This window comes from Pelophylax lessonae (genome assembly GCF_965119305.1).
Source record: "Pelophylax lessonae genome assembly, chromosome: 11".
Taxonomy (NCBI): Eukaryota; Metazoa; Chordata; class Amphibia; order Anura; family Ranidae; genus Pelophylax; species Pelophylax lessonae.
Genome location: NC_138778.1, coordinates 14,534,914 through 14,547,728, shown reverse-complemented (window position 1 = coordinate 14,547,728; position 12,815 = coordinate 14,534,914). Strand labels below are relative to the sequence as shown.

Genomic DNA, 12,815 nt, shown 5'->3' with positions numbered 1-12,815 from the left:
CAAGAGCGGTGCTGCACATGCACCGAGCCGCCGGCTGCCATCTTCACCCACGATTCAGCCCCGCCCCGCCCCCCTGGCCGCACATGACAACTTCAGTGTCCACCGCTGCTCGTCCTGCACAGTAAAGGAGCCAAGTGCAGGAAAGAGCGGCCGGGCCGCCGGACAGGGCATTGTCACAAATAAAGGGATGCGGGACACTATGATCTTGCGGATGGCGGGCGTGGGATGCGCCCCCCTAAATATTGCGCCCGGTGCCAGTGGCCCCCCCCGCACCCCCCACGCTACGCCACTGCTGAGGACCGGTGCCCAGAACTGGACAGCATACTCCAGATGTGGCCGGACCAGAGTCTTGTAGAGTGGGAGAATAATCTCTTTATTTCTGGAGTGAATCCCATTTTTTATACATCCCAGTATTTTGTTGGCTTTGCTTGCAGCTGCTTGGCATTGCATGCCACTGCCAAGCCTGTTGTCTACCAGTACCCCCAGGTCCTTTTCCATCCTAGACTCCCCCAGAGGTTCCCCCCCTAGTGAGTAGCTTGCTTTCTGGTTTCTGGCCCCCAAGTGCATTACTTTACATTTTTCAACATTAAACCTCATCTGCCATGTAGTTGCCCACCCCGTTATTTTGTTCAGGTCCGCTTGTAAGGTTTCCACATCCTGCATAGAAGATATTGGCATGCCTAATTTAGTATCATCCGCAAATACTGAGATTGTACTAGATATCCCCTCCTCAAGATCATTCATTTACTACTGACCTCTCAACTCTGCCTTACTCCTGACCCCAGCAATCTCCATTACTTACTCCTGACCCCCTTATTCTGCATTACTTACTCCTGACCCCCTCACTCTGCGTTTCTTACTCCTGACCCCCTTACTCTGCATTACTTACTCCAGACCCCCTCACTCTGCGTTATTTACTCCTGACCCCTGCACTCTGCAACACTTATTCCTGACCCCCGCACTCTGCATTACTTTCAACTGATCCCCTCACTCTGCGTTATTTACTCCTGACCCCAGCACTCTGCATTACTTACTCTTGACCCCCACACTCTGCATTACTTACTCCTGACCCCTGTATTGCTGCATTACTTACTCCTGACCCCCTCACTCTGCATTACTTACTCGTGACCCCCTCACTCTGCATTACATACTCCTGATCCCCGCACTCTGCATTACTTACTCCTGACCCCCTCACTCTGTGTTACTCCTGACCCCCTCACTCTGCGTTTCTTACTCCTGACCCCCTCACTCTGCATTACTTACTCTTGACCCCCTCACTCTGCATTACTTACTCTTGACCCCCTCACTCTGCATTACTTACTCCTGACCCCCTCACTCTGTGTTACTCCTGACCCTCGCACTGTGCATTACTTACTCCTGACCCCCTCACTCTGCATTACTTCTGACCCCCTCACTCTGCGTTTCTTACTCCTGACCCCCTCACTCTGCGTTACTTATTCCTGACCCCCTCACTCTGCATTACTTACGCCTGACCCCTCACTCTGCATTACTTATGCCTTACCCCTCACTCTGCATTACTTACTCCTGACCCCCTCACTCTGCATTGTTTACTCCTACCCCCTGCACTCTGCATTACTTACTGCTGACCATCGCACTCTGCATTATTCACTCCTGACCCCCTCACCTAAATTCTTGTTCAGGTAGACCTCCACCTCTCCAGGGTTGCCTGTCCCTGTTCTAATGTGACAAGTGCACCACTCTATAGGAACCATTTACATTTCAGTCTGCTGCATTCAACTCACAGAAAGTCGTATGCGGATCGATTTATACTGTGCCCATAGTCTCTTTTGACACAGTGTCCTCAGCTTGTCTGCAGGTGACAATGATGTCCTCTCACCTCCACATGTTGTCTTCTCATACTGATCAGTGTTTTGCAGAGATGTATAGTAACGAAGTAGAACTACTTAAGTACTGTACTTAAGTACCGAAATGCGGTATCTGTACTTTCCTAGAGTAGAATTTTTTTCTCTAACTTCTACTTTTACTTCACTACATTTTTTCGATGATTTCGATACTTCTACTCAAGTATTTTTTTTTTGTGCTGCATAGTTACTCGTTACTTTTAAAAAAATTACCACTGCCAGAATAGTAGATGGCAGGTTGCATAAAGCTCAAAAAAATGTGTATAATGTCATTTGTAAATCAGCGCATTCGAAAATAAAGGCTGTGTATAATAAAAGCTGCTATACCAAATCTTTCCAATAAAAAGAAAATATGAAACAAACAAATAAATGGTGCTACAGCGCTTAAAGTGCATCAAGAAACTACTAACAAACACCGGTTAATCATTTGAATAAATCATTTGAAATAATAAAAACAATAAGATGTTCATACTTTTGACTTCTTTCTTTAATAACTACATAACACAGTACTTGTACTTCTACTTTCAGTACTTGAGTAGAAATTTTTTTTCAAAACTACTGGTACTTTTTACTTTTAGTACTTAAGTAGCAAATTTTTTGAAAAAACTACTTGCAATACTTAAGTAAAAAAAATGTTGAATACTTTAGTACTTCTACTTAAGTAACTTTTTCTGCAAGCACTTCCACTTCTACTCAAGTAATTTTTTGATCGAGCACTTGTACTTTTACTCAAGTAGAAATTTCGAGTACTTTATACAAGTCTGGTGTTTTGTCTCTACAGGATTTGTTAATCACAGCACTGGACATGATGAAACTGGAGAAAATCGAGTTTGGAGGGGTTAAAGGAAAAGTATTAAGTCAGACAGTGGCGGATATGTACCTGGAGTTTCAGGAAACGTACAAAGTCTTCTCAGAGCGAAGCTACGACTGCCTGGACAACGAGAACAAGGTGGGGATCTGAATTACACATCTGCCCAAAACATCCATGCACAACCCTTAGGATGGGTCACATAGATTGGTGAATGGTGGGATGTCTGTCCAAATCAGAATCTCTCTATATCCACTCTGCATCCTTCCCTTTCCTCCAAGGCCAAGGGAAAGATCAGTGACATCAAAGTGTATTTCCAGCCAAAGCTACCACCCTTGATGAAATTAACTTCACGTCAGAAGCCTTCGTTCATTATTATTATTATTATACAGGATTTATATAGTGCCAACAGTTTGCGCAGCGCTTTACAATGTGAAGGAAGACAATACAGTTACAATACAGTTCAAAACTGGAGGAACTAGAGGGCCCTGCTCGTTAGAGCTTACAATCTAGAAATAGTTCATATCAGAGGTCTGCCCTTCACATCAGAGATACCCCTATTACATCAGCGCCCCCCATCACATCAGAGGTCCCCCCATCAAATCTGAGGTCCTCCCATCACATTAGATGTCCTCCTATCGCAGTAGAGGTCCCCCTATCACATCAGAGGTCCCCCTATCACGTCAGTGCCCCCCCATCACATTAGAGGTCTCCCCATCACATTAGAGGTCTCCCCATCACATTAGAGGTCTCCCTATCACATCAGAGGTCTCCCCATCACATCAGAGGTCTCCCCATCACATCAGAGGTCTCCCCATCACATCAGAGGTTCCCCCATCACATCAGAGGTTCCCCCATCAAATCTGACGTCCTCCCATCACATTAGATGTCCCCCTATCACATCAGAGGTCCCCCTCTCACGTCAGTGCCCCCCCCCCATCACATTAGAGGTCTCCTCATCACATTAGAAGTCTCCCCATCACATCAGAGGTCTCCCTATCACATCAGAGGTCTCCCCATCACATCAGAGGTCTCCCTATCACATCAGAGGTCTCCCTATCACATCAGAGGTCTCCCTATCACATCAGAGGTCTCCCCATCACATCAGAGGTTCCCCCATCACATCAGAGGTCTCCCCATCACATCAGAGGTTCCCCTATCATATCTGAGGTCCTCCCAATCCATCAGTGCCCCCCTATTACATCAGAGGTCCCTCAATTATATCAGAGACCCCCCATCACATCAGAGCTCCCGCTATCATATCTGAGGTCCTCCCATCACATCAGAGCCCCCCCATTACATCAGAGGTCCCCCTATCGCATCTGAGGTCCTCCCTCAATATCAGAGGCTCCCTATCACATTAGAACCCCCTAAAAACATCAGAGGTCCCCCTTCATGTCAGAGTACTCCCGTTCACATCAGAGCCCCCTATCGCATCAATAACCCCTATACATTAGAGGTCCCCTATACATCAGTCCCCCCTCCCCCCCATTACATTTCAAGCTTTCCCATCACATTAGAGGCCACTCCATCAACATTAGAGCCCCCCCATCACCATAGACCCCCCCCCCAATCCCACAGCCCACAATCACAAGGCCAACAAAACACACAGACCCCATCACAGACCAGAGTCACACATGGGCATGGTGTGGGCAAGATAGCTGCTGTCTCCATAGTAATGAATGACACCGTGTGTCTTGGCCCTAGAGTGTGATTGGTTGGCCCACCTGCACCCTGCCAACAGGCCGATTCAGGACAAAATGGATCCTGTGCTTTCAGCACCCAGGGGGAACCCAGGTGGCACCATAGTTGAGAAACACTGCCTTAGTAAATACATAATAGGATTATATCTGCCTGGCATTCAGCAATGTGCGTCTCTTCTGACTAATCAGGGCCTGAACTGAAGGCTATAGAATTCTCCAGCTTGTCTGGCATCAGCAATGCAACTTTGTTTCACATGTAGCATGTCAAATGAAGACGAGGAGTCAGATGTGAGAGTTGTTGGGTTCCTCCAGTGGTAATCTAACTCCGTCTTACATCCTTGTTGCTGAGCAGACAACTTTCCAATCATTTCTCTTCCCAGAATTGGGGGGTTTCGGAGCAGGGGGCCCATCCTTTGAGCGGTGTGCGCAATGGATGACCCTCTGCTGCGGAGCAAGATCAATCTCCTCGAACTTGACAGCACTGGCTGATTATTATTCCTCCAGCCGTCTGCTGCGTAGGCCTAATTAGCGAGCTAATCAAAGTTTTTATTAGACTGATATCCAAACCCTTAAAGGATGAGATTTGTTTCATGTTCTGCCAGAGGCTGCACATCAGAGTGTGCGACGACCTGTTCGCGAGAAGGACCATCACCTCGAAAGATGAAGGCCAAACTTTCCATGCTAGCCAATTTTAGGGCCGTAATGTTCACCCTAATGTAAAATATCAGACTTCGTAAATAGTTTTCTCAAGTGAGATGTCATATAAAACCATCCAGAGGCTCTAGATCAGTGATGGCGAACCTATGGCACGCGTGCCACAGCTGGCACGCAGGGCCCTCTCTGTGGGCACAGCAGCTATACTGGGAAGCTGCTGCCATGTGGGGGGAGGGAGGATTAGGGAGCCAGGGCATCAGCGGTGGCAGCTTCCCAGTATAGCTGCTGTGCCCACAGAGAGGGCCCTTTGTGCCAGCTGTGGCACGCGTGCCATAGGTTCGCCATCACTGACCTGGGGGATGTTGCCCCCAGCAGTCATGTGACAAGGGGGGATGCCAGCGTGGACTGTCAGTGTATTTCCCCGCTCGCCGTTGCAGAGATCACCGCCCGCTCTGATTCCTCCTGCCTCCCCACTGGCTGCAGCCAAGCACCAATGAGGAGGTTGACAAGCGCACCATGGGACATTTAGTCCTGGAAGACTATGGGGGGAGAGAGAGAGATTGAGATTGTGAAAGAGATTGTGAGAGAGAGAGAGACTGTGAACCAGGGGACAGAGGCTGCGAGGATACCCCCCCCCCCCCTGCAGTGCCAGTTGCGGGCCTTGCCACGGGCAACCGAGGAGTGAGTGGACATCTGTTCAGAGGAAGTGTTGCTGTGTCGCTGGGATTGGTGAGAGGCCCTTGCGGCCATTATCTGTGGCTGTTATTGCAGAGTTGGCACTTTGAAAAAAATAAGTTGGTTTTGTGTCGCAGATTGGGCACTCGGGCTCAAAAAGGTCTACCATCACTGCTCTAGATGGTCAGTGGGGATGATTTGCGCGGGATCAGGTGATGACTGTTGCGTATGTAGCCAACGGCAGACATTCTCGCTGGGAATAATAGATCTGCCAGGTTGTATTTATTTACAGTAGATGTTCAACATTGGCTCTCTGCAATAAAACTGGCGCTGGTCACGCATTCTACTCATCCTTCACACGCATCGGGAGGGAGGATTGGACCCATGAAATGGTCAGATTGCAGCAGTTTATTTATAATTGGTTCCATTGTAAATCCAACCAAAATTGTTTTTTGTAGAGTACAGGAAGGCCAAAACCCCAGTCATCTTTTTATGCCTGGCCGAAAAGGTCCTCAATGGGGGGCACTGGACTCAAGGCTATTCTTGAATGTGGAATTGGGGTAAAGGGGTAAGTGGGACCTCAAGCTCCCCAAATGTAGAGGTTCTCACTGGGAAAGGGGAATGGGAGTAGGAAAAATTAACTGAATTTTTGGTTACCGATACCTTAACAGTTAATATAAACTTTTTATTATCTGTTAAGGTATCGGTACCCAAAAATCCAGTTAATTTTTCCAACTCCCATTCCCCTTTCCCAGTGAGAACCTCTACATTTGGGGAGCTTGAGGTCCCACTTACCCCTTTACCCCAATTCCACATTGACATTTCTCTGGAAGCTGGTACCATTTTTCTGTATACTATTCTAGGCATCAAATATGCTATTCTTGAATGGAAATAAAGCCTTCAGTCTAATGGAGTGCAGTGCTTACCATGGAAGGATTTGCTGATCTATGGGGCCCCTCGATTCTGAATAACCACAAACCTTCTGGCAATGCCACACTCTCTGACACAGAAAGGATGAAGAAGGGGGATTTATTTGGGCTACACATCCAATAATTCAAGAATAAAAAAAAAAGCAACTGGAATGAATAGTTACAGGGTAAAACTGTTTTGTACTGTAGCACCCTCCTAGGTAGGTGCTAGGCAAAGCATATATGTGACCCTGTTCTGCTTATCAGGAGGGTCTGATCTGTTAGTAGCCTGTCATGTGCTTCCAGGTTTGACCTGTTGAGTCTGGGGAGTCTCCCCACTGTATCCAAAGAGGGACCTTGTTGGACAGTGGAGGAAACCTAGCCAATAGCACACCAGGGTTTATGACTGTCCCAGTGGGTGGACATTGCTGCAATGCATCCTGGGATTGGAAATAAATCCAGAGGGGGCATGTGACAGGGTGTCTTTGGGCGGGAAGCCAGGTCCCAGGAGGAGGGTGACGGCTGTCTCTCCTCCTGTTGCTGAGGAAGGTGGTCCAGGCAGTCGGCCTAGGGACCAGGGGTTGAGCTGTGTTGCAGAAGGATCCAGTGTGCTGACCAAGTGGAGCTGCTGGGCAGAATACTTCTGGAAAACCATTATCGTGAGTACTCAAGCATCTTCCCAGGGGTCTGCCTAAGAGAGAGGGGACCACTCCAGAGGGGTCAAGGGTATCCAGAAGTCAGCTTACCCAGAGTGTCACAGTAAAGGGGGTGCCAAGTTGTTAAGCCCTGAAGATTACTGTTTTGCTGAACCCCTGGGTTGGCGTGTAGGCAGAGCACGGAGGGTCCCATCAGGAACGCTGTATGGGTCCCCATGATTTCTAACAGCAGCCCCGGTTGGACCCAAGGGTATTCTTCAATGGAAATAAAGCCCTTAGTCAAAAGGAGTGTAGTGCTTAGCTTTGAAGGAGTTGCTGAGGTGAAATCCCTGATTCTGGATGACAACGACCCTTTCGGGAATGCCACCTTCTCTGGCACTCAAAGGCTGAAGAAGGGGGATTTTTTTGGGCTACACGCCCAACAAGGAAACAATACCAAAAATAAAAAGCAACTGGAATGAACGGTTACAAGGTAGAACAGATTTGTACAATAGAACAAAACAATGGGAGAACCAAGTATTTCTGTACCTGAACCCTAAATCTAGAGGAAGGGTCCTACTCCTAACTAAAGGCGGTAGTAGAAGCTGAAGGCCCCTGAGCCCCTCCCACAGACCAGTGTGGTGGTAAATATTGGGGCCCAGAGTCCTGCTTTGGTGTGCTCAGGTATAATCGTTAACCGCAGAATGTCCCCAGTGCTAAACTATGTGGAAAGCAACACTGTACACTGTGCCAAACCAACCCGGTGCAGCCGTCAAAGTTAGTACATAAAATGAATATCCAACAAGCAACCAATGTAGACAGCGTTATCCGGATATAGGTGATACCATAAAAACCAACACAATTGTAGAAAGCCAGTGATGAGTCTGAGACTTTTTATTGAACAAGAAGTTTTTGATAAAAAGGTTAAAATAATGGTACCAAGCCGGCATGGACAGATGGAGCTGGGCCAAATGTCTGCTGAGTCCGGTGGATAGAATGGAAAGGGCCCTTGGAGTGTGGTAACCAACCGCTGTTTTGAGCCACAGGCTTTCGGGAGCCAAGCTGGAACCTGCCGGGTGCTCCTATGTGACATCATCGCGACTCAGGAACTCAGGAACGGAAGTGTCATAACCGAAACAGGAAGCCGATCCAACCAGCCTGGAACGCAAGGGGATAGCGTTGGCGTGACGGCGCGTTTCGTACCAAAGGGCTTTCTCATGTCACGGAATTGACAGCAACAGTGATATTTAAAGGCCATGGATGAGATGGGCGGGGAGTGGGCAGAGCCTATTTACATCCCAGACTAACATTAACCCCTCACCATCGGTTCAGGGCTATTGGCTGTGTGCAGCACTACTAAGATGTATCAGGCAAAACATTGTATACACAACAAAAATGATATTATAAAGCTTGTGTATATGTAGGTAAAGCTAGTGAAGACCAACTTTGACAAAAAGACACAGATTATGCAAAAGTTTCTTGCATGCTTTCAATTGCCAAAATTTAGGCTTCAATGCTGCTGGGTGCTGGCATCGAACATGGCTTGTCCAGCCTGCTGAAAATTATGGCGCTTTTCCACTGCATGGAACCAAACGGTTCGGCTCGCTTTTGTGCTTTTCCACTGCTGGTACCGCATGGTATGGTATAGGAACGGTTCGGTTCGGTACGGTACGGCGGCGCTTTTCCACTGCATGGAACCGAACGGTATGGCTCTCAAAAACAGTACCTACTCGATTGTGGTTCCAAGAGGTACCATAACCGGTACCATATCCCACAATCCTTTGCATGCAGTCACTACTAGCCACTGATTGGTCAGAGAATCCCACCCACCCTGTTGTTATCCAACCCACTTAACTTTGGTACTACTTTTGTGGAAAAGCAAACCATACCGTACCGAACCGTTCCAACAACGTACCATGCGGTACCAGCAGTGGAAAAGTAAACCTGGCCAAGCAGGGCCGAGTAGAGCTGAGCCGGTACTTGCAGTGGAAAAGTTTTGCCAAATGTAGACAAATCACTTAAGCTTGCCTCCCCCAAAAGCCACTCACGTGTTTCACCTTCTCATGGGCTTAGTCATTGAGGTCCTCTATGGCTAAGCTGGTGGAAGGGTGAAATGCATCAGTGGGGCTGTGGCTTGGGAGGAGACAAGCTGAAGCCATTTTTCCTACACATGGTGATTGGACTTGCAACTGGTATGCAGCTCACTATTGTTTCTGATACGCAGGCCCCTTGTCTGCATTAAATTGGCACGTGTGGGGTACACCTGACTTCCCCATGCAATCACTACCCATTCAGATATCATTATTACGTGATGGAAAAGCTTTTCAATGGGGACTTTATCTGCTCATGGACACGGTGATCTTCTACATGTTTTCACCTACGCAATTCAAAGACCTGCAAAACATTCAGAATGTACAGATTGCACCTTAATGTCTATGGTGTCATTTTAAGTTTACGATTGGGTGGATGATGGGTTCGGTTGTGTGTTTTGCTCTCTCTGACTCTGTGTTTTTTCTCCTCGTTAGGAGTTTGAAAAGGACGTCTCGGATTTTCAGCTGAGCGTGCAAGACATGGACAGACGTCTGGGCACCGTGTTCTGCCTGGCATTCGGTGACACCTCGGGCCTGGAGCACGCCTTCAGGGTATGTAGCATTTCCTCGAGGAAAAACGTATACAGTGTAATTATGTAGCAGATGTCTAAAGCTAGAGTAATGCTTCTCTTCATAGGCTCCAATTCTACACAAGTTATCTAACTTAAAGCTGAAGTTTATTCCACTTATCTTTCACCTTCCCCCATCATCGAAATGCTAATAATATTTTAAAAAATGTTGTTTTCATACATTATTTTAGATCACTTTGCCTCAGTGCTTCTCTATGCACTATAGGCAGATGCTGGTAAAGGGGTGAGCAAAAAACTTCAACAGCACCCTGCCTCAGTACTCCTCTGAAGAGCCCTCAGTCTTGGTGCAAGCAGTGGGCTGGATTTTGGAGGACCTATACAAATATCAAAATGCCTTGGAGGGTGGAAGTTAGTCTGCACTTTCCAAGGAAAACCGCAATGCAGCAGGCTTGTTTACACTGCGCAAAAAACTGAACACTTTTTAATCAGAGTATAGCATCAAGTCAATTCAACTTTTGTGATATTGATCTGGTCAGTTAAGTAGCAGAGGGGGTTATTAATCAGTTTCAGCTGCTTTGGTGTTAATAAAGTTAACAGGTGCACTAGATGGGCAACAATGAGACAACCTCTAAAACAGGAATGGTTTTACAGGTGGAGGCCATTGACATTTTTTATCCCTACTCATCTTTTCTGATGATTTTTCACTAGTTTTGCATTTGGCTAAGGTCAGTGTCACTACTGGTAGCATGAAGCAATAACTGAACCCTATAGAGGTTGCACAGGCAGTCCAACTCCTCCAGGATGGCACATCAATACGTGTCATTGCCAGAAGGTCTCAAGAGCATGGAGGAGATTCCAGGAGACAGGCAGTTACCCTAGGAGAGCTGGACAGGGCCGTAGAAGGTCCTTAACCCATCAGCAGGACCGGTAACCCTCCTTTGTGCAAGGAGGAACAGGATGAGCACTGCCAGAGCCCTACAAAATTACCTCCAGCAGGCCACTGGTGTGAATGTCTCTGACCAAACAATCAGAAACAGACTTCATGAGGGTGGCCTGAGGGCCCAAAGTCCTCTAGTGGGCCCTGTGCTCACTACCCGACACCGTGGAGCTTGATTGGCATTTGCCATTGAACACCAGAATTGGCAGGTCCACCATTGGCACACTGTGCTTTTCACAGATGGGAGCAGGTTCACCCTGAGCACATGTGACAGACGTGAAAGGGTCTGGAGAAGCCATGGAGAACGTTATGCTGCCTGTAACATCGTTCAGCATGACCGGTTTGGTGGTGGGTCAGTGATGGTCTGGGGAGGCAAATCCATGGAGGGACGCACAGACCTCTACAGGATAGACAATGGCACCCTGACTGCCATTAGGTATCAGGATGAAATCCTTGGACCCATTGTAAGACCTTACGCTGGTGCAGTGGGTCCTGGGTTCCTCCTGGTGCACGACAATGCCCGGCCTCATGTGGCGAGAGTATGCAACCAGTTCCTGGAGGATGAAGGAACAGATACGATTGAATGGCCCCCACGCTCGCCTGACCTTAATCCAAGGGAGCACCTCTTGGACATTATGTTTCGCTCCATCTGATGCCACCAGGTTGCACCTCAGTCTGTTCAGGAGCTCAGTAATGCTCTGGTCCAGATCTGGGAGGAAAAACCCCAGGACACCATCTGTTGTCTCATTAGGAGCATGCCCCGATGTTGTCAGGCATGCATACAAGCATGTGGGGGCCATACAAACTACTGAGGACCATTTTGAGTTGCTGCAATAAAATTTCAGCAAAATGGGAACGTTGTATAGCAGAAAGTGAAAAATATTGTTTTTTTTTTTTTCAGAATTGTCACTCTTTTTTTGTTTATAGCGCCAAAAATAAAAATCGCACAGGTGATCAAATACCACCCGTAGAACGCTCTATTTGTGGGAAAAAAAGGACATCAATTTTATTTGGGTACAGCTTCGCACGTCCACGTAATTGTCCATTAAAGTAACGCAGCGCCGTATCGCAAAAAAAAGGCCTGGTCATTAAGGGGGTAAATCCTTCCAGTCCAGAAGTGGTCAAGAGGTGATTTCCCATCATTTTGACTTTTGTGTTTGTTTCCTGTCGAGCTTCAGGGACAGAAAAAAGTGAATGGACAACTATCCCATTGGGTGTCCAATTGGGTACAGGCAACAAAAAATTACCCAGATAAGGATTTTTGACTGTCCTTACTGCATTTAAAACTTAAGCAAAAAACCATCAATATTTTTTTGATTAAAGAGCAAAGTTTTTCAAAGTTTTGTGCAATAGTAAAAAGAAAGAACAGTAAGTACGAAACAGAACAAAGCAACAATAGATGAAATAAATGAAAGGCAGCCTTCGATCTGTTTGTTACAGATGTATCTTGTGCAGAAGCTTCCCGCTAAACCACGAAGTACAACATGTTCAGTAAGTGCCGGTTCACACTGAAGCGGCACGACTTTGGGGGCGACCTGTGAAGTTGCGTGCACCGCGACTTCGGCGCGTCTTGCACGGACTTCATAAAATGAATGTCTATGCAAGTCGCTCCAGGTCGCCCCCCGAAGTAGTACAGGACCCTTTTCTAAGTCGGAGCTCCTATTAGAACCGTTCCTGTACCACACAATGGACCGCGATGGTGCACGACCAAGTCGCCTGACAAGTCGTACTAGTGTGAACCGGCACTCAGTATACAATATACGTAGCAAATTTGAAGAGAGACTTCTCCTCTAAGGTGTGATTTTAAGGGCAATTAGACAAAAAAGTAAAAAAAAAATCATATTTATTAAAAAAGGCAAATAAAAAAAAAACTTCCATCGTGTCCACATTAACAAATGGAGAAAAGAACAACATGATCATAGATACATGATTGGATTGATCCCCACTAGGAGCAAAGGAGCCCCTAGTACAATAATGTTAGGACCACAGCTG

The 12,815-nt window shown here is 47.1% G+C and overlaps 1 protein-coding gene across 1 annotated transcript in view; it reads left to right on the top strand.

Annotated features, from left to right (window-relative positions):
- Positions 1-12,815, top strand: part of DNAH9 (dynein axonemal heavy chain 9) — a 346,411-nt gene that overhangs the window by 41,641 nt on the left and 291,955 nt on the right. Inside the window, exons 7-8 of the mRNA XM_082272319.1 lie at positions 2,665-2,832; positions 9,792-9,908. Coding sequence (XP_082128445.1) covers positions 2,665-2,832; positions 9,792-9,908 — 285 coding nt within the window. The remainder of the gene's footprint in view (positions 1-2,664; positions 2,833-9,791; positions 9,909-12,815) is intronic.